The sequence below is a fragment of the Alexandromys fortis genome, unplaced genomic scaffold (assembly GCF_014885135.2).
Source record: "Alexandromys fortis isolate MF-2015 unplaced genomic scaffold, M_Fortis_MF-2015_v1.1 scaffold_4, whole genome shotgun sequence".
Lineage (NCBI taxonomy): Eukaryota > Metazoa > Chordata > Mammalia > Rodentia > Cricetidae > Alexandromys > Alexandromys fortis.
Window position 1 is genome coordinate 31,330,541 of NW_026067944.1, and position 20,825 is coordinate 31,351,365.

Below are 20,825 nucleotides of genomic sequence, written 5' to 3' on the forward strand. Positions count from 1 at the left end.
GAAAGCAGAGAGAGAGAGAGAGAGAGAGAGAGAGAGAGAGAGAGAGAGAGAGAGAGAGAGAATTTATACAGAAGACTAGACACTCCCAAAGCCCACCACTAGTGACACGCCTCTTCCAGCAGGGCCACACCTCTTACACCCTCCCCAAATAGGTTCCCAATGGGGAATCAAGTGCTCAAAGACATGAGCCTGTAAGGGACAACCAAGTGTTCAGATATGTGGCCCTATAGGGGACACTTCTCAGTCAAAGTACCACAATCCAGGATGGGAGACCCTCACATCCTGTGTCTTGGGTCTACAGTGTCCTCCAGAGCAGACAGCGGACAAACACAATACAGTAAAAAACAAACAAAACAAAACAAAATACTGCTGTTTCCCCCCCCCCTTCCTCCTCCTCTTCCTCACCCTCATTCTGTATACATGAGTTTGGCTCACCTTGCTTCCTATTTTGTGCTTCTAGTTAATCATGGCCAAAAAGATTGAGGTACTTGATATGCAGTCCATAGTCCAGCCTCTCAACATTGAAGAATCCCCATACTATATCCCCTGGCTGAGTAAAGATGCTGAAACCATACAGTTTATTCAGGTAAAAAATTTCACTTCCTAATAATACCTTTAATGTTTTGGCAAGTAATCATTAAAACAAGAAGGATTTAGTTGGGATGCCCACAAGTTAAAACTGTGTCACTTCCCCCTTGCTATCTACAGGATACAATCAGCATCTCTTTGAACCCAAAGTCCTAGCACAAGCCACCTCCCACCTGCCTCTCCACACCAGCTTCCGTCTCCCCCATGTCACACACCCTTCATACTGCTTATGCTGAACAACTGCTGGTGCCATTTTTACTACACTGCTTTCTAATTCCGTTAATATTCATATCCTGTGTGGCTTCCTGAAAATGTCCGTTGGCCCTAGACCTTTTTCAAGCTTTCTTTACTCGTTGTACTTCTGTAGACTGCCAGAAGTAGGCTAATTTCTCACCAGAATACCAACCACCATGCTGTGTTTAGTTTGAAGTAAGGAAATGTGCTACCATTGTTTCTAGTAGTTTCTGCTATACTATTAGTACATTACAGAACAAGTAATTTTACATCTCTGCCCCACTATTTAGCTCATTCATCTTTTATCTTTCCTTTTCTTTCCCTTTGGTTGTTGATTCTGAGAAAGAATATTGTTATGTAACCCAAGCTGGCTTCAAAGTCCCACCAGATGTCAGCTTCCCAGATGTCAGGACTGCAAACATGAGCCACGATGTCTGGCTTCATGCATCTTTTGAATGCCTACTCCATGATTCCACATAATGCACAGAACAAACTCATTGAGTGTTTGTGGAATGGATAAATCAATAGGCCTGACTTGTTTGCATAGTATTCTTTTCAGTGCTTGTTCCATAAAAGAAGACAAGTTATACTTCTTCCTCTTCGGTATTAACACTGGATAGTTACATGCTTAGAGTCTTAGCGTGACCAAGACGTGAACATGCCACTAGTTTCGTCTCCCTGCAACTTTTCGCCTAGATGAAACATCTTCAATCTCCCACTCCATTCTTATTTCTAGATTATTTTTCTTCATAAAATGAGCATTTCATACTAAATTTATAATATTCATGACCCTCTACATTTCTCTGCGTACCATTCATAATTCCTGTTTTCTCTTACAAATTTGCAACCAACACAGCTTCTTAGATCTTAATGAATATTTACCATAAATGTATAAAAGTTCTATCAAAGGATAAACCAACATCCTGAATCACTTTCTTTTTTTCCTTTTCCTTTTATTTTTTTTTTAGGAAAAAGCAAGAGTTGTAACATTTGATTGTGGAAATAACATATTTGAAGAAGGTGATGAACCAGAAGGAATCTACGTAATAATTTCTGGCATGGTCAAGGTAAAGCAGAGATGTTTGTGAATGTAATTGAGAATATTCAAATTGTTTTCTTTTTTAAAAAAAGAACTTTGAAAAATGAAGAATTATTGATTTTCTATACCATAACTGGGATCCTTCCTTAGGGGAACAATTAGCACGCAAATGATAATTTCCAGGACAGACACAATGGCCAGCGACCTGCCACTTTTCAAGCCACATGTCTCAATATATAAGAGGAAAAAATACAAAGGGCCACCTCTGGAGATGTAAACTTGCCAGTCATGGCTCACCTTGTGTTTATATGAATGGGAGATTCAGCCCTTTAAGATTTATACAAATTGACCTGCAGAGGGAAGTCAGAAATCCTCACCTTGCGACAGAAAGCTCTCTGGGAAAGTCGCTGCTCATCTGAGTGATTTTATCCTTATGAAGAGACACCAGGACCACAGCCACTCTTACAAAGGAAGACATTTAGCGGAGGTGGCAGCTGACAGTTCAGAGGTTCAGTCCATTCTCATCACAGTGGGGAGCATGGTAGCGTGCAGGCAGACATGGTGCTGGAAGAATAACTAAGCATCCTACAGCATGCAGGGACAGAAAGTGAATGGGATCATTTGTAGTATCCTGAGCACAGGAAACCTCAAAGCGTGCCCCACAGGGACACACTTCCTCAACAAGGCCCAAGCCACACCTCCTAAGAGTGCCATTCTCTGTAAGACTATGGGAACCAATTAACGTTCAAACTACCACAGTGCTTAATTTAATAACTTGACTTTAAGAGGGAGAACCATTTCTAGAACCCTGTGGTAACAATGTAATGGTTAAAACTGAAGTGACGAGTTTGGGGGTTGTAAATTAACCAGCCTACGCGTTTTCCTCATTGTTCTCTCAACAGCTTAGAAGGTCAAAGCCGCACCTGGAGATGGAGTGGGTACCCTCGGAGTCAGACATTAAAACTTACACTCAGCATTACACAGAGTATTTACTCAGCGGGGAAATAATAGGAGAGCTGAACTGCTTGACAAGACAGCCGATGCAGTATTCTGCCACCTGCAAGACCGTCGTGGAGGTGGGAGCACGGTGCTTCTGGCTTGTTCTTATAGCTCATTCCATGCCTGGTATCAAATCTAGGATACTTTTAGGGCTCAAGGGCCAGTGTCAACATGTATAGGAATGGTAAAGGAGCATGCATTGTTTACAGATATATACACACTTTACATAATATATAATATAATATAATATATACACACTTTACATAATACCCTAGCAAAGTGGCTTCAAAACTGAGCCTACCACAGTGAAAGAAGATTTTATCCAGAGGAATCTGAGTCAGATGAGCTATTTCATGGTAAAATTGGGTAGAATGTTTTAACTATTAATAGCACGTACAGATTGGCTAGAAGTTCGCTAACATGTATAGAGTTTAGGACTAGGTAAATTCCTACTTGAATGAAGGCTTTAATCTAGCTGTGTGAAGTTTAACGTAGGAGTTCACCACAATAAAATAATTTACGTTCAAAGAACAAGGAAAAGAAAAGAATGTGCCATAAATTATAGGATGAAGAAGGGGGGGGAGTCAGCATTAGCATGCGGTAGGAAAGCTGATCAGGTTGATGAAAAGCCCTCCTCTCACCCCACACATGACGGAGGGCAAAACAGGGTTGCAGGAGCTTCCACTGCCACAGAAAGAGCAATGACTTTCAACTAGAAAAGCACAGGGAAGAAGCAAAACCAGAGGTTCTTTCTAGGAACAGTTTTTCCAGGGCACACAAGGAGACAAGTCAGTGAAGCCAAGAGCAAACGGTTTGATTTATCTAGAATGTGGAGGGTTTGAAGGACAAGCGCCCAAGCTTTTCTAGCAAGTTAGTGGCGTTAAGTGGAAATTCGGCGAAGGCAAGGGAATTTTAGTGAAAATGGACACCCGTGTGCAATTGCTCTCATTTAAATAAACCAAGTATAAAGAGATGTAATGGAGACAACTTGTGAAATTTTAATATGAACAAACTATTGGATGCTTTTTATAATGGGTGTTAGGTGAAGAGAAAATTTTTAAAGGGTTCGAGCGGCTTCAGGAGCATTAGAATCTCATTTGGAAAGTGAAGATGTTTAACTAATAGAGAGCGCATTCCTCATACATTTTAGGTACAGAGTAGGGAAGATGGGGAAGGATGTGGTTAAAAAGAAGAAGCAGAATTTTAGCCGGAGTCTGTGTTTCCTGCAAAAGGGATACTTTTATAAGTGAAAACGGGGCTACAAGTGCGCGGTGAGAGGATGGGGAGATCTGTTATCTTATCTCCAGATTGATGCTCAAGAGCCCATATTTTTCTGTGCACTTTAGCTTCGGTTTAGGTAGAGCACAGAGGAACAAGCATGGTGTTGATGGGGTATTTAAAACAAGTTATATAAAGCTTGGCATTTGAAAGAGTTACAGAAAGTCAAGCTGTCAGTCACAATAGATTTAAATGTGAGCGCATATCTGTGCATTCACAGACACAAATATTACCATTATCACTCGGAGGCCAGTGATCCAGGTATGGATTTTATATGACTACCTAGTTTCTCACAACCCTGTAGATGTATAGACGTATTTACTTGGGGTTGGTTTTATTTTTTTTTTTTGGTTTGTTTGTTTTAGTAGGATAATCACATCTGTTCCATTTTTAAAAGATCTTTAAGTAATGACAGAATAAAATAAATACATGTGACATTCTGGGTAACAAGGATTTGGATAAAAAAACACTAGCAAACCATAATGAAGCCACTGTATAACATAGCACACCCACCACAACCAAGCACAAAACCTCACAAAATACACGGGGCCATGCCTTTCATCACGATAAACAAGCAGGGATAAAGATAAGTCTGGAAGTCCTGGGAAGAGAAGTTACATTTTTAATGAAAAAAAGCTTGTTGATTTTAACTGTCGATTTGACCTGGGAGGATTCTGAATGAGCAATGGTCTAGACCAGGCTAACACACGAGTGTGTCTGTAGGGGACAATGTGGGTTTTTAATCAATGGAGAAGGCCTGGCCCATTGTCAGAGGCCCTGTTCTTCAGGCCACAAACATCAAAAGGGAAGACAGAGCTGACTGAGAGCAGGCAGAGACAGACACATTCATCTCTCTGCTCTTGTCCATAGATGTGAGTGAGCAGCTGCTTGATCTCCTGCCTGCCTTACCCAGAATGCTGGACTCTAGCTTGCAGTGAGAATCCAAATAAATCTCGACTCTAGATACTACACACTTTCTGATAGAGTGTTTTATCACAGCAACACGAGAAACTAGGACAGCCCTTCACCTAACCTTGTGTGTGTGACACTGTTCTCTAGGACAGCCTTTCCCCTCACCTTGTGTGTGTATGATATTGTTCTCCTAGGACAGCCCTTCCCCTCACCCCGTGTGTGTGTGTGTGTGTGTGTGTGTGTGTGTGTGTGTGTGTGAGAGAGAGAGAGAGAGAGAGAGAGAGAGAGAGAGAGAGAGAGACTGTTCCCCTAGGACAACCCTCCACCTCACTCATGTCTCTCCTCCCTCAACTGTTCTCCGGTCACAGTGGTTTTGATGAACTGTACAGTTGTAGTCAACTTAATGGCTGGTTGTAGTCCAGCATCCAGCTGGTGTCCCACAGGCAGAATTCCATGGAGACTCTCTACATGTCCTCAGCTGAAAGATTCCAACAGGCTGAGGCAAAATCACACTTCATAGATTGTTAAGAATGACTTAGAGATATTAGTGGTAAAGAAGAGCCACCAGGTGCAGGGGCATACACCTGTAATCCCAGAAAGTGACAAGATTATCCTCCCAAATTCAAGGCTAGCCTGCTCTACATAACGAGTTCTAGGCCAGCCAGAGCCACAAAGCAAGACCTTGTTTCAAAAAATAAAAAGCAATAGAAGAAATACCACCACAGATTAAGAACATTTAAGGTTCAGTTGTCAAAAAGCAGAAACTGTTTTAAACCAGCGGCATCCAGCTTAAGAAGCAGAAATAATAATAGACCATGGAAGTAGAGAGCACACGTCAAGTAGCCTTCTCAGGACCTGCCCCATAGAGGCCGAGATGAGCCCCGCCTTCTCTAGATCTGCTGTGTCGGTGCTGAGAGTGAGCACGGAGGAGCCAGTTTCGACGTTAACTTGCATCCATCTTACACTGTTTCAGAACATACCTAAGGCTTTCAACTATCTAAATTATAACAGCCAGCCTGCAGTGACTCTCAGTGACCAAATAATAAGCGAATCTCTACAATGAATCTCAGCAATCTTTCACTGCCAGTTGCCCCCTGATTTTCACAGGTGTGCCATGGCATGTGTGTTGATTAATTAAATCACAGGATAAATGTTAATCGGAGTAAAAAAAAAAGCTTTTTAATGGATGAGATTCCATTTTTGCAGCAGGGTGAATGATCCTGAAGGAGAATGTGCAGATGTTACAAACCGGGAACAGAAAGACAATACTGCGTTTTTTTAACCTCCAGGTAGACCGTAAAGCAGCAGACTTGTCTCCGAGAGCACAGAGGGGTGGTGACCAGAAGCGTGTGGAAGGGGAAGGGAAGGTGGTGGTCACGGGTACACATCAGTTTGCCAGAAGAGTATACTGTAGTGTTTAGCACTGCATGGTGAACACAGTGATCACAATGTATATGTCAAAACGGTTCAAAGAACAGCCTTGCCACATAAACATTGTAAGCTGAAAAAGTTAAGATAAGTTAATTAGCTTGATGTGCGTCTCATTAGCATACATAGCTGTTATTTGCCAGTGGAAAGGATAAAATTAAATACGTAAGGTGAGGGCTGGTGTTTAGCTTGATACAATTTCACGACGTGCAAACATCAGTCTATACCCAGAAAGACATACAGTTTACAAAAATAAATGAAAGAGCCCTTGCTGGTTCATGAGACTTTCTAGAATTGTGGGTATTGCAAGAAGACAAGTATGAGCTAATGAATGTATTCTGTGAGATTTCTGGACTGCACAAGCATCTTGATTCTTAGCTTGGATGCCACTGTACGGAGATGCAGATATTTCTTCAGCCATGGGCATGCACAAATTGTTCACTTTTCCACCTTGCTTTCTGCAGACATATTTCATTCCCATCGGCCACTTGTATGAAGGTTTTGAAAAAAGATATCCTAACCTAAAACATAAAATGTGGCAAAAAATCGGGCTTGCCATTACTGCCCAAAAGATCCGGGAACACTTACCTTTTGAGGTAAGAAGGTCTTTCTGAAGTCTTCCTACCCACCCCCATCCCCAAGTAAACCAGCACAGAGATGGTGGCAGAAACTGTGAGCAAGTAACAGACACGAAGCTGTGCTTCTCCCTCAGGACTGGAACTACAAGATGCAGTTGAAACTCTGCAACGTCTTCATCCGGGACATCCCCAAAACCACAAAAACCGACATCTACGATGAGACTGTAACCCACGTTGTCCTAATCCACGGATCTGCAGAAGACTGCCAGTTGCGAAAAATTTACAAGGCACCTTTCCTAATTCCTGTGACATGCCACCAGGTACACTCCCGACAATGACTTAAAATCAGAAAAATTGTCATGACAGCCAGGCTTCCCACCTTCCCATCTGCTCCTTCCCTCCATCCCCACAATCGCATACTCATCCACGCCCGTGTGCACTCACACACACACAAGTGTTCATTGGCTGCATTTGCATTCAGTGCCCTAGAGGCGAGTTTTGTCCATCCACTGTCAAAGCCAACGAAACACACCAAGGGTCAGAATTTCGGCCACAGTTACATTTTACTTCTGTGAGACCCACTAGTTTCATTCATACCTTTCAGAAGGACTGTACCAGCAGTACTTTAGAAGGTTCTGACAAACCCCACTAACCAGAGTGGCAGATGGTTTCCTCTGGCTCAGAAAATGAATATAAAAGCAAGCACTGCCCCTTTAAATGGTTAGGAGTTCAATTATGCAAAGTCAGAGAGAAGCTTTATGTGTGTGCAAGTGTGGGTGTGCATTTGTACACAGCGGACAGGGAGTACAAGAGGCACGATCTGGGAGGAATTGGGGACATGTGAAAGAGAACTACAGGAAGTGAATCAGGGAGACACAGAAATCAGCTCCATTAGCCACGGGTGCACTCAGATACATTCCAGGCAGCTGCGATACACAGGAGCGGCGCTGGAACAGCACAGGGAGCAAGACCAACGTGACTGCCCACAAGACACTAGTCCCGTGAAAATCAGCAGGCACATGTGTGTGCTCACAGTGCACAGCTGGCACAGAACAGGTACATGTGTGTAGTCACAGTGCACAGCTGGCATGGAACGGGTACATGTGTGTAGTCACAGTGCACAGCTGGCATGGAATGGGTACATGTGTGTGCTCACAGTGCACAGCTGGCACGGAACAGTACATGTGTGTAGTCACAGTGCACAGCTGGCATGGAACAGGTACATGTGTGTAGTCACAGTGCACAGCTGGCATGGAACAGGTACATGTGTGTAGTCACAGTGCACAGCTGGCATGGAACAGGTACATGTGTGTAGTCAAAGTGCACAGCTGGCACGGAACAGTACATGTGTGTAGTCACAGTGCACAGCTGGCATGGAACAGGTACATGTGTGTAGTCACAGTGCACAGCTGGCATGGAACAGGTACATGTGTGTAGTCAAAGTGCACAGCTGGCACGGAACAGTACATGTGTGTAGTCACAGTGCACAGCTGGCACGGAACAGGTACATGTGTGTAGTCACAGTGCACAGCTGGCATGGAACAGGTACATATGTGTACTTCCAGGATAGACTTGGGACCGAGGGATAGAAAGCAAGCTTCTGGGCAGTTTTTACTGCATTTTAGTCACCAGGGAATGGTGCCACCACTTTCAGGGTGGTGGCAGGGGTGGTGGGGAGTAGGGGAGCCAGGCAGACAACCACAAAAGAACTCATTCAAATGATTTTATCAGCTTCCTTGATTGACTGGAGCTGAAATCCCCCTACGAAGATCTGCTAGGCTGTGTCTTCAGGCTGTTGTTGAAGGTCAGATCAGATGACCTTTTCACCCTAGAGAGCACACTGTTATGTGGAATTCCTTAACAGGCGTCCTGGCCATGTGCGTGATATTATTATCACTAATTTTGAGAAGGCTTGTTTTATTTTGGGTGAGTTTCTTTCAAATGGAAAGCTGATAGACACAAAAATACTCTGAGCTTGGTGAACTTAGCCGAACTTTGTGGGGCCAGCGCCTTTGTGATGGTATGTTTTCTTGTTGATTCCCTAACTCCTGTTTAATCTCTGTTCACTGAGACCCTGACACAGCTAATTCCTTTCACCTACTGAGTCAATTCCTTCTTGTCAAAATACAGCCTGTGACTACTCCTGCCACCCCGCTGGAAATCCTGGATTCTCACCTGGCAGCTCCCTTAGGACTGACAGCTTTGACCCTAAGGTCTATGCTATGACCAGGGTTTTATAGCTCTAACCATTCAAAGCTGGGGGGGGGGGGTTATTGTGGTGAAATCTGCATGTCAGGACTCTTAGCTCCATAATCCTTGGCTTCCTAGCAACCAGTCTCCTAGAAACCACAGCCTGCTGTCTTCTGTCCTTCCAGTGTCTGCCTTTGGCTCTTCACAGCATTTTCAATGTCAGTCACCTTCTTAACTTCGTATGGTTTCTGCCTTGGATATTCTCTGCAACTCTTTAGTGGCTTTGTGGCTGCTGCCCCTGCTCCCGGGGTCCTGCTCTATTCTTTTCTCCGCTATCTCTGCTGACTGTATCTGCAGTAAGATAACAATAGGAGAGCATGTTTGGATCCGGTGCTCCACTGTTGTGGGAGACTTAGTGAAAGCTTGTTTATACACATATACATACATTATAAGTATATGTATTCTATGTATATATTATATATACAGAAGGGGGTTAGGGCACCCTGGTAGTATACTAATCACAGGCCTGTGCTTGCACAGCTTTTATTTCCACCAATCACAACCCTTTCGTACGCACCAGTTACATCCTTTATGACCAGCCATAGCTTTGGCACTGGGGAGGGCTGCATCTCTTGCCCCCTGTGAGAATAGCTGCTGGATGAACATGGTCTCCTCCAGTTGACAAAGGCATATTTTTCCTGGAGTGGGATGTTGCAGAACTGATGCAAATTGCCTGGAGAGGTGGTTGAGTAGAGCAAGACCTCCTTAAGCAGGAGCTGAAGCTTGAACAACACTTGCGGATGCTGTGGTCCATGCAGCCAGAGGGGAATTTGCTGGGTGATCACAGGAGTTACTAGAGCAGAAACTGTGGGTCTGACAACTCGGAACTCAAGATGATAGGACGTAAGGTAGAGTCTGTCAGCTGTCAGTCAAAATGCCGAATGGCTCTACCAGCCCCTTAACGTCTCAAAAACAGAATAGGCACTAAATGGTGCTTACAATAAACACATTGTGGAATGATCATCTTCAGCAATACTTACCGGGTTTACTCCGTATCCAAATATCCTTAAGAATGACTTTGAGCCGTACTTCATCCTAAAGATATGTTATCAATAGTGACCATCTATCATTAATCATATAAAAGGCAAAACCTGGCAGTTTCTGATGTTTAGTAAAGAAACTAAGTCTCAAGTGCTCTGTTGAATAAGCAGTAGTGTGTTTAGTGTGGTTTGGTCTTCATCTACTAAGGACAGCATACTGTTAGGGCTGTTATCATAAAGTCTGTCTGGAATAATATGCCCAAATGCATCAAAGAAGTGTGTGCATGCAGAACAAGGCATGGTGCCTAATGTTGGTCATTCCAGCAGTCAGGAGGCTGAGGACCTAGAAAACGAGCTTGACAAGATAACCACATAACACGCACTTAGAAGCAACGCCTCTTCCGTCAACTTTTAGATACAAGGCACTGAAGAATTCACAAAAGTAATGATTATTCAAACCTCAGTTGCTGCAAGGAAATTCAGATGGAATGTAAAAAAGTATATACCACCTCGGAGAATTTCAATGAAACCAGATTCTAAAGGTGAGTTATATTTCCTTAGCATAATTATAAGAACTTATTTTTCATAAAAAAAAATAGTGATACCTGCATTTTGGAACAGGTGTGTACATTCTGCCTGGAGTTACTTCTTTTATCTGCCATGTTTGATATGCTAAATTACCCATCACTATGACAAAAACCTTCAATCAGTAACCTAAAGGAGGAGAACTCCATTTCAGTTCATGGTCTCAGAGATTTCACTCTGGTCTTTACCTCCTCTGATGCCATAGGTTTTTATGGGGGGTTGGGGGAGGGGGGCTATAACATCATGGATTCAGAAGCCTGAGGCAAAGTAGACATTTCTTTTACTTTATGGCATCTTGGAAGCAAAGAGAAACCCAAAATATCCAGGACAATATATTGCACGCATTAAGACCCACTGTGGTACCCTACACCCCAAGGCAGGGGAAGGAAACAGGAAGTAGACACTAGCACTGGTCAGTATCCTTAAGTACCTGCAACTTCCCATCTCTCCTGCAACCCCTTTTCCCCTTCCCTCTGGACTCCAACTTCTTTAACTCTCATTGTCCAGCAATTTAAAGCACCCAGTAAAAATGTAAGTTACCATATATGTGAGACAGAGAAACCAAAGTTGTATGAAAATCTCTGCTTTGTTATATTCTGGGCTTGGACTCTGAGACAATGTTTAGAGAAGCCCATAGCTTCTACAACTGAATACTCCTGGTGGAAGAAGCCCTGAGATCCTGTTTCTTAGACTTGAACACTTACAACTCCACAAACCTAATCAGTCTGGAAATGTTTCACAAACACAGAGTGTGCTTTATTAACTGCCAATGGTGTTCTCTATCCAATCAAGTCACCTTCTGGTGGAAATCAAAATCAACCATCCCAATATCTAATACCCAATATCAGAGTTACACCAGAAATATTTATGTTTTAACTGTAAGTATAAGCCTGAATAATTATCAAAATAATATAAAAAATGGTTGACAGAATGGTTAGCCATTCTCTCAAAAGAAAATGTTAGGTATAACAATAACAGCAAAAATATGATTTACATTCTGAATAGCAGAGACATGAATCACTGGGTGGGTATTGGTAGAAAGTGTTGTCATTTATAAATATAAATGGGGGGGGGGGGCAGATAGGAACACGAGTGCCCGAGAGAGGACTGAAGTCTGAGCAGTGAGTCAAATCTCAGTCCTTAGCTTGGGGAATAACCAGAGACGAATGTCAGTGAAAGCTGACTTGGAGAAGGAGCCCTTACCATGTGTAGTGATGGAGCAGGCACAGGATGTTGGAAAGTGGTCCGAGTCCAGGGTCCCCACGTGTCCTCAGCTGGCCACCAGTGGGTGGGAGGGAACATGGAGAGAGCCTGGCCATGTCATGTACCAATGTTATCATTTATAAAGAGGTGATGGGGAACCGGTCCCATGGGGACAATGGAGAACTCGGCGGGTCCCCTGGCGGGTGGCTTGAGGCCTTGGGCGGAGACAGACAGATAGATACACCATGCAGAGAGAGTTTGGGTATAGAGTTTATTTAGTGGGTTATGGAGAGGAAAGGGAAGGAGAGAAGGGAGAAGAAGGGAGAGAGAGGCAGAAGCTGCCTCTCCAGAAGAAGTGCAGACAGAGTGAGAGAAAGAATAATTTGTATAATAAATTGCTATTAAATAATAAATTAAATGATAAAATATTATATATGTAATTTAAAATAATAATAATTTAGTTAAATAATAACTTACTATTTGACAATTTAATCAGCCAGACTGAATATTACATATTCACTAGAATAATACATTTCCATGTTACAATGTGAAAAAGACCTGTGGTATATGTCAAGTAAAACTCCCAATACTATGTTATTAATTCTAAGTGCATTTTGTCTTTATTGTGTTATAATGATGTACTCTCAAAGCTTTTAAATGTATTTCAATGAAGCATGTGTGTGTGTGTGCCTGTGTGTGGTTATGTGCATGTGTGTGTGGTTGCCCAAGGCAGGCAGAGATGGAGGACCTCACTGGAGCTGGAGAGGGAGGCCATTGTGAACTGCCCAGCCTGAGTGCAGGGCAGCAAACTCCGCTCTCTGGGAGAACAGTACATGCTCTTAACTGCTAGGCCTTCTGTCCAGTCCCCAAATCTTTGCATCACTGTGGACATAAAATCCTTCCGTCTCATGGGTTCCTACCGACCATAGGATCACGTGTTGATTAGGGTCCTGAGGCTTTTATCATCTGCTTTCTCTGCAACTGCCACCGCTTTTCCAAAATCCCAAAACCCTGAACACACTAGTTAACCAACAGTTCCCCTGAAAGAAAGAAAGTGTTCTCTAATTCGTGGGCGTTTTCTCTGAGTGCTCCTTCTTCCTTGTTCCTACTTCCCTCAAGCCTACCCCACATCTTTCCATTCATGGACTTACCACACCTTACCTTTTCAATATCTCTCTCTCTCTCTCTCTCTCTCTCTCTCTCTCTCTCTCTCTCTCTCTCTCATTATGTTTTCAACACTATCCTTGCTTCTGTGTTTATTTGCCTGCACTTTCTGCTAACTAAAAACCCCAAGAAAGCATGGCTGCTTTTTTGCTCTCATATGGGACCTTTCTGCTTTCATGGGCACTCCTAATATATATTAATATAAAAGTTTCATTATCTAATAACTTATAATATAGAAGGGATTTTCAAATAAAGGATGTTTTCCCTCAGCTCTTCAACTGTCTCACGCATTAGCTGCATATCTTTACAATTAAAGCCTGTCACACATGCTTTGAGAAGTGACCAGTCGTCCCACTGGCGTGTCAGATAACAGATCCGGGTGTCTGCAATTTAAATGTGATCTAGTTTGATAGTTAACCTACTTAAAAGTGTGACTCGCCCCAGTGACGAAGTAACCCCATCTTCCTTTGTAGAAGAATCACTTGAAACCCTGGAGGAGAGATCTGAAGATGAAAAGAATGCCAACGCAGAGGTAACGTGAGAGCAAATTTTCATGTTTTAGTGAGCTAAAAGAGAGTCTGCAACTTATGAAAAGAACTCATGCATTTCTCTCATTCTGGAGGACTTTACCTTACAGTCACTTTATAGATTTGGGTATGAAAAGTTTCACTTTGCCCAATGTGTAATAGCCATTGTTAATATACTTTCATATAAACAATATGCAAATGACTAGCAAGTTCAAGAGATGGCAGAATGCTTGTCTTGAATCATATTCGCATGCAAGCTTCAGCAAGGATGTTTTTGAATTTAATCCGAACCCCTTCACTTTGTCGTGTGCTGAAGTTGGTCAGATTCCCAAGGCTGCCACAAAGACCTCTGCAAAAACTAGGATTCTCCAGTTTAAAAGCAGGCTGCCCCTAGAGCACTGGTACTCAACCTGTGGGTCATGCATAATCCCTTTGAGGGTTGACTGATCCCTTTTACTGCGGTCACCTAAGACAGTCGAAAAACAGAGATACTTACATTAAAGTTCATAACAGTACCAAATTACAGTTATGAAGTAGCAACTGAATAATTTTATTGTTGGGGTCACCATGGCATAAAGAACTGTATTAAAGGAGTTGCAGTGTTAGGAAAGTTGAGAACCACTGCCCTAGCGCATCATAGTTTGGATGAACACAGTGCACAATATTAAACATTCTAATAGCCTCTGTCCTGGACAAAACTGAATTTCTCAGAAAGCCCCATACCAGTCTCCCTAGGCCCAGAAGAGCAAAAAGAAACTTTGATTAAAAAACAAAACAAAACAAAAAGGTAAGGAAGCCAGTTAAGGTAAAAATAGAAGGTAATTCTGGAGCACAGTGTCAGCTACATGGTTAGCCAACCAAGCCTATAGGACTCAGCCTCTTTTGTGGTATCTGGGCGACAGAAAGGGAGTCAAGTAAGCTAGTGTTCTTCTTGTACTTGTTTAAAGGATGGTGCTTATCCAGCAATTAAAAATGTCACACACTTGCAATTCTAGCCCTTGAGAAGTAGAGACAGGAAGTTACAGTGTGACCTTTCTCTCTTTTCTTTTCTGCTTTAAGCAATGGCATTGAGAAGGCGAGGGTTTATAGACAGAAACACCAGCCAGTAGACCATGTAGAGAACCATCAAGTTGTGTTGTCAAGAGATGTTTTATTCCCACGTATCAGATGTTTGGCTATGTTGGCCCGGCTCTCTTGTCACTGCCAGAATATGGTTTTCCCTGATAAGGCAAGATGGCCCCTCAAAGCTCTGCCACAACATCCAGATTGCCCTGTCCTGGTCCTATGAGATGGAATATCAGTGACCATGGCAAGAGTCCCCATCCTGGCTCCTCTGCCCTGCATCACATCCCACACCAGTCCTCCTCTGTCTAGCAAACCCTTGGGTTCTAGTTTCCGTTTTACTGTGACAGATAACCAACAAAAAGCAACTTAGGGAAGAAAGGAATTTATTTCATCTTATAATTTTATATCTATCTTTGAGGGAGAGTAAAAGCAGGCACTTCACATCATACCCACACTTAAGAGCAGGAAGAAATAAATGCATTTACACTCTCTTGCCCCGGGCTCAGCTCAGTTTCTCTACTGAGGAGCTCAGGACCCCCTGCCAAAAGAATGGAACCGCCCACAGTAGGCTGAATCCTTCTTACCAAGTGACTTAATTGAGGCAGTGCCACATAGACATGGCCATGAGACACCCCGCTGTAGATAATCCCTTGTTGAGAATGTCTTCTCAGATGATTCTAGGTAGTATCAAGCTGCCAAAGCAGTCATGCCTTGTTAAAAGATTCGAAATTTGACTTCTGTTTCAATATCCATTTTTAGAAGCAAGAAAATGGTGCAGTGCTCAAACACAATGCTAGCGTCTAAGACGTCTCCTAGAAACAGCCTATAACGAGGTTCAGCAAGCGGCCTAAGCTTCTCAACATGACCAGAAAACGTCTATTCCTGGAGACAGAGACAAGCCAGAGTTCATGTGCCCTTTGTGTGACAGTGTAAATTAAAGAGTCTCCCACTAGCCAACCGACTCTCCAAATGCTGGGGTTTCTAGAGTAGGACCAGGGAAGGGGGCGGTAACTTTAAGATTCTAAGACTTTCCAGCCTCCTGGTTTCCTCTCTCTATCTGACCACTACCATCAAAATGCCACATGACTGGCTCCCAGTCCCTCCCTTTTCGTGCAGGTCGTCAAAGGATGTCTACAGCGAAGAGCAGAGAGGGAGCTCCCTCTGCCCGCTTCCTTCTCTCCTAGTTCAGGGCCCACCCCGTGAGACGGTGCGAGCACATTCAGGCCAGACCTTTCCAACTTAGTTAACAACCAAAAGTGTCCCTAACAGACGTGTCCACCGCCCAGCTTGATCTAGGCAATCCCTCAATGGAGAGGGATTTGTCCGGTGATTCTAGGTTTTGTCCCAGGAACATTTGAAACTATGATTATGTAGCATGGTGTTTTGTGGGACTCCTAAACAGCGGCAACGGGGACTGTGTCTGACTCTTTTGTCTGCTTTTGGAACCCTTTTCCTCATATTGGGTTGCTTTGTCCAGCCTTGATACAAAAGTATGTGCCCTGTTTTATTGTAACTTGTTATGCCAGGATTGGTTGGCATTCCTGGGAGGCCTGCTTTTTTCTGAAGGGAACCGAGGAAGAGTGGATCTGGAAGAAAGGGGAGTTGGGAGGGGAGACTGGGAGGAGAGGAGAGAGGGGAAACTGCTGTCCGGATGTAATATATGAGAGAAGAATAAATTTAAAAAACTCGGGTGCATGACATGTTTCATTGTATGTTAGTCTGGAACTTGATCATTATAAAATTGATACAACGACGTAGACGTATTTTTATACCATTTATGGGAGACCAAAGGAAGACAGAAATTTTGAGTAATTTACAAAAAACCTCACAGTTTCTAGGAGACAGAATGGGAAGTCGAAAATAAGCTGGTACATTCTTCCAGTATGGACAACCCTAAGTGAAAAACTGAAGAATTAATAAAAATTTCAATGCCTATCTTTCGGATCAAGCGTTGGGAATTATTAATGTTATGGCAACAACGTGTGATGGAGACAGAGGAGCCAAGTGTAGATGTCCCTGTCATGGACAGACCTGATCCTCTTGGGAACCTCAACCAACCTTTCCCAGTATTAGTGACTAACCAGCTCTTGCAGTATTGTTTCAGAGACTGCATTAGATCTGCTTCTGCCTTCTCGGCTGAGGAAGAATTAAGTAAAAGAATTAAGATAGTAAAGCACACACTTGCATGCGTATACACACACAGGTAGATGTAAACACACAAGTATGTGCACACACACACCATTATTGTTGGAGCCAACAAAAGAATGTGGTTACCTTCTCTTTGATAGAACTGGAAATGGATTATTGCAGACATCTGGCATTAAGCTTGGTGCGCAGCTGGGAATAGAGGAACATCTGGGATGTCTAAGGGTTAATCCATGCCCCAAACAGAAGGAGAACTACACAGAAACTACCCACTACACAGAGACTACCCACCGTACAGAGACTACCCACTGCACAGAGACTACCCACCGTACAGAGACTACCCACTGCACAGAGACTACCCACCGTGTAGAGTCTACCCACCGTACAGAGACGACCCACGTTCTACTTCCATCAGCACAGATCTGCAGCCTGGTCGAGTGAACAGCAGGAAGCAGCTGAAGACTGCAAAGACAAAGGATGGAGAGTCCCCTCTCAGTCTGAGCCAAGCATCAGGACAAGGGAAGAAGTGTTCTCTTCCAACAGCTCATGAGGACATCACACGTGTTTTAGAAGCGGAGGGACCCTCATTTTGCAGAGGAAGTCATGGAACTAAGAGAGCAGGGCTGAATTACTCCATTGCACAGCTTCGCTGTGTGTGTCTACCTGATAGCCGTGAACTCGTTTAATCCCATGCCGTTTGTCATGCTGCTTAGACTGTCTGGGTTCTAGTTTGGGAAACTAGGCTACTGAAGAGAAGTATTCGGCCACAGTTTCAGTGACTGTCGGTGTCTGCCTGGAAGCGCGGGCTGGACTGTAAAGCCCCTCCCTACATGAGACACTGATGTAAGAAACGATCCTGTCACCAAAGTGTAGCTCTCTGCCACACCCGGAGCTCTGAAAGAATGCGCAGGGCCATCGGCCTGGGTAGGGCACGAGAGGCCCTTTCATCGTTACTCAACTGAAGAAGGCAGGAAATGACACTGGAGAGAACCACAGAATTCTCACATAAAGAAATTGCTGGAGTGTGGGACTCTCACAATTCTGGTAACCAATGGTTATTCTGATCACGTTACCTTATAATATGAAAGTATCATGGGACCATTTTTACATTGGCTCTTAACTCCCCCACACAAAAACAACCAATAAATAGGTAAATGCGAAGATCTCCTAAATCTTCTAATTTCATGTTCACTTGTGTATAAATATTGAGGTTTTCTTTTTTAAAGTGGAACCACTCCACCACCAATTTTTTTAAATTATTTATTTATTATGTATACAACATTCTGTCTGTGTGTATGTCTGCAGCCAGAAGAGGGCACCAGACCTCTTTACAGATGGTTGTGAGCCACCATGTGGTTGCCAGGAATTGAACTCAGGACCTTTGGAAGAGCAGGCAATGCTCTTAACCACTGAGCCATCTCTCCAGCCCAAATATTGAGGTTTTTACTCACAGTTCAGGGCACACAATTTCTCAGGGATCTTAAGTACAGAAGTAAACACTGATAGGAATAAGGAGAGGATGGCTCAGATTTATTTTTGGAGTTGCAACAGTTTCTTCTGTGCAGTGGGGAGAGTTTAGCACCAAGTCTGGACCACACAAAACAGTGCCCCACCGCATGCAAAATCAGCACCATTTCCGCAGCTCAATGTCTCCACCTAGTGGTCGAAATAAAACTGACGCCTGAAAACTGAGACTCAAGACTGATTTGCAGTCCCCACCTCTAGTTCATCCACCTCTAGTCATAAACAGCCACCGTCAATAGCTGGGAAGGATTCAGAGGTGTGGCCTTATTGGAGTAAGTGTGACCGTGAAGCAGGTGTGTCGCTGGGGCTGGGTTTTGCGCTTTCAAAATCCCAGAAGAGATGACGGCCTCCTCTGTATCCGCTGCCTACAGATCAGGTTGGAAAATTCTCAGCTACTACTCCGGTGCCTCACCTGTTTGCTTCCCACTGTGATGAGTGCCCTGAAACTACTAAGCAAGCTCACAACTGAACGCTTTCTTCTCCTGTAAGAGTTGCTTTGTTCACCTATCTCTCACAGCAATAGAACAGCAACTAAGACAGTTCCCGTCCTGCTATTGGCTTTAGATATGACCTCTGTATTTACTCAAGGCCAAATAAAGAAATATTTTTCCCTCTGCTTTGCTCACTGTTGAGCTCAGCACACAGTAGGTTCTCAACATATATTTGTGGAAGGGATGAGTGATGAATGAATGACTAAACAAAAAATAACCATCATAAACAAGATTAAAGAAAAAATAAAGCAATGAAGAAAAAAAAACAAGATTGCAGTCCGAGAATTCATTTTAAGATATTTCTCTATTGCAATATAATTTCTATACAGTTAATCCCCCCTTGGCACCATTCTTTAAAGAGAGAGGAAGGCATAAACACACAGCCACTACAGTCAAGACCAAGATCAAAATACCCCCTAACATGAATTAGTGCCACCCGTATGTATTAGAGGTTGGTGGGGTGCTCCTGGTAGGTATTCCTGCTTTCTGCTCCTAGTCTTGCCTTGTCCGGAAAGTCACAAACCCATTACAGGTCTGGTTTCTTTCTGTCAGGTAATGCACTCAGAATTATTCTAATTGTTATGTAACCCAGGGGACCGTTCTTTTCACTGCCAGGCGATATTCCACCGTGTGCATATAACGGGTTGTATCCATTCACTGACTTCAGAGCTATATTTTATTTGTCAATTTTTAGCAAGTGATGTGTGAATTGATATAAAATTTTATATCCAAAATCCAGATTCCTAGAGGTTATACTTTCAACCTGGAAAAATACCTAAACACAGGCCTGCTGACTGATTTGGGAAGCCTGTTTTTTCTGTATACAAATGTGCCTTATTGGTTTACATAAAGACTTCCAAGATCCGTGACTTCACTAGCTCTGGGGAGTGGGCTAGGTTTCCAGTGCCAGGCATACTTTCCCTCTTGTTGAGTGGTTCTGGGGTCCAACTAGAGAGCTGTTGGTCACCCCCATGGTATGTGTGCCACTGTGGCACCCTTAAAACTATTGTGCTATGCTGGTCATCATGTGATTCATAGATTCATAGACATTATTATCTAGGTAGGACTGATGGTTACCTCCCTCCTTTGGAAGCCTACATGGTGCCTTCTGCACCATAAGAGTTAGTCCTCAGGGAAGAGGCATTCAGGTCTGTTCCAGATCAGTGGTGTCTGGGCCATCTGAAGTGCAAGGTGTCTTCAGCAATAAGGACTTACCTTCAGCCTTCAGGGGGCAGCCAAGGGCAATAGCAATAGGCTGTGTGTCTGGGGAGTCTCTTTGAGAGTCCTGACCAACAACTCAAAAGAGGGCTTCTCATGTGTGGTGTTGCAGTTTTTGTTCAATGGTCTTCGGCTCTTGGAAGGAGCATTGCCAGACAAGATGGGAAAGTTTTATTTAAGTCAGAATGTGTGTGTGTATATAAACTAATAATACATATGTATGTATATATGTATGACCAGCTAGACTGTGGCCTGATTCTGGGTTTTTTGTTGTTGTTTTGCAGGGTTTTTTTTTTTTCGGTTTTGTTGTTTACTTGTTTACCAAGGTCCTCCCCCATTTGTCTTCCCTGAAGCAGTGATTTAATAAATGCGGGTGTCTGCCATTAAAAAACTCCCTTAGCCCCTCTGCAACCACAACCCTGGAGTCGCCCTGACCAGCAGTTTCCGGTTTGGTTAATAGCTTGATGCAGCAGGGTTTTGACTGGCTTTCAGAATATTCTTTGTGCATGTGCCTCTCACGCTCCCCCAGCCCTCTTCCTCCTCCTGCAGGCAAGCGCCTCCTCCTTTTGACAGTCTGCAGCTGGCCAGAGCTGCTCTGCCCCTGCTGTGAGTTGGAA

At 43.4% G+C, this 20,825-nt stretch overlaps 1 protein-coding gene across 1 annotated transcript in view; it reads left to right on the top strand.

The window, feature by feature from the left end:
* Slc9c1 (solute carrier family 9 member C1) overlaps window positions 1-16,073 on the top strand; it is an 86,633-nt gene extending 70,560 nt beyond the window's left edge. Inside the window, exons 20-27 of the mRNA XM_050149091.1 lie at window positions 461-586; window positions 1,791-1,889; window positions 2,764-2,937; window positions 6,943-7,074; window positions 7,191-7,376; window positions 10,702-10,828; window positions 13,712-13,775; window positions 15,947-16,073. Of these exons, the coding sequence (XP_050005048.1) occupies window positions 461-586; window positions 1,791-1,889; window positions 2,764-2,937; window positions 6,943-7,074; window positions 7,191-7,376; window positions 10,702-10,828; window positions 13,712-13,775; window positions 15,947-16,073 (1,035 nt within the window). The remainder of the gene's footprint in view (window positions 1-460; window positions 587-1,790; window positions 1,890-2,763; window positions 2,938-6,942; window positions 7,075-7,190; window positions 7,377-10,701; window positions 10,829-13,711; window positions 13,776-15,946) is intronic.
* The last annotated feature ends 4,752 nt before the right edge of the window (window positions 16,074-20,825 follow it).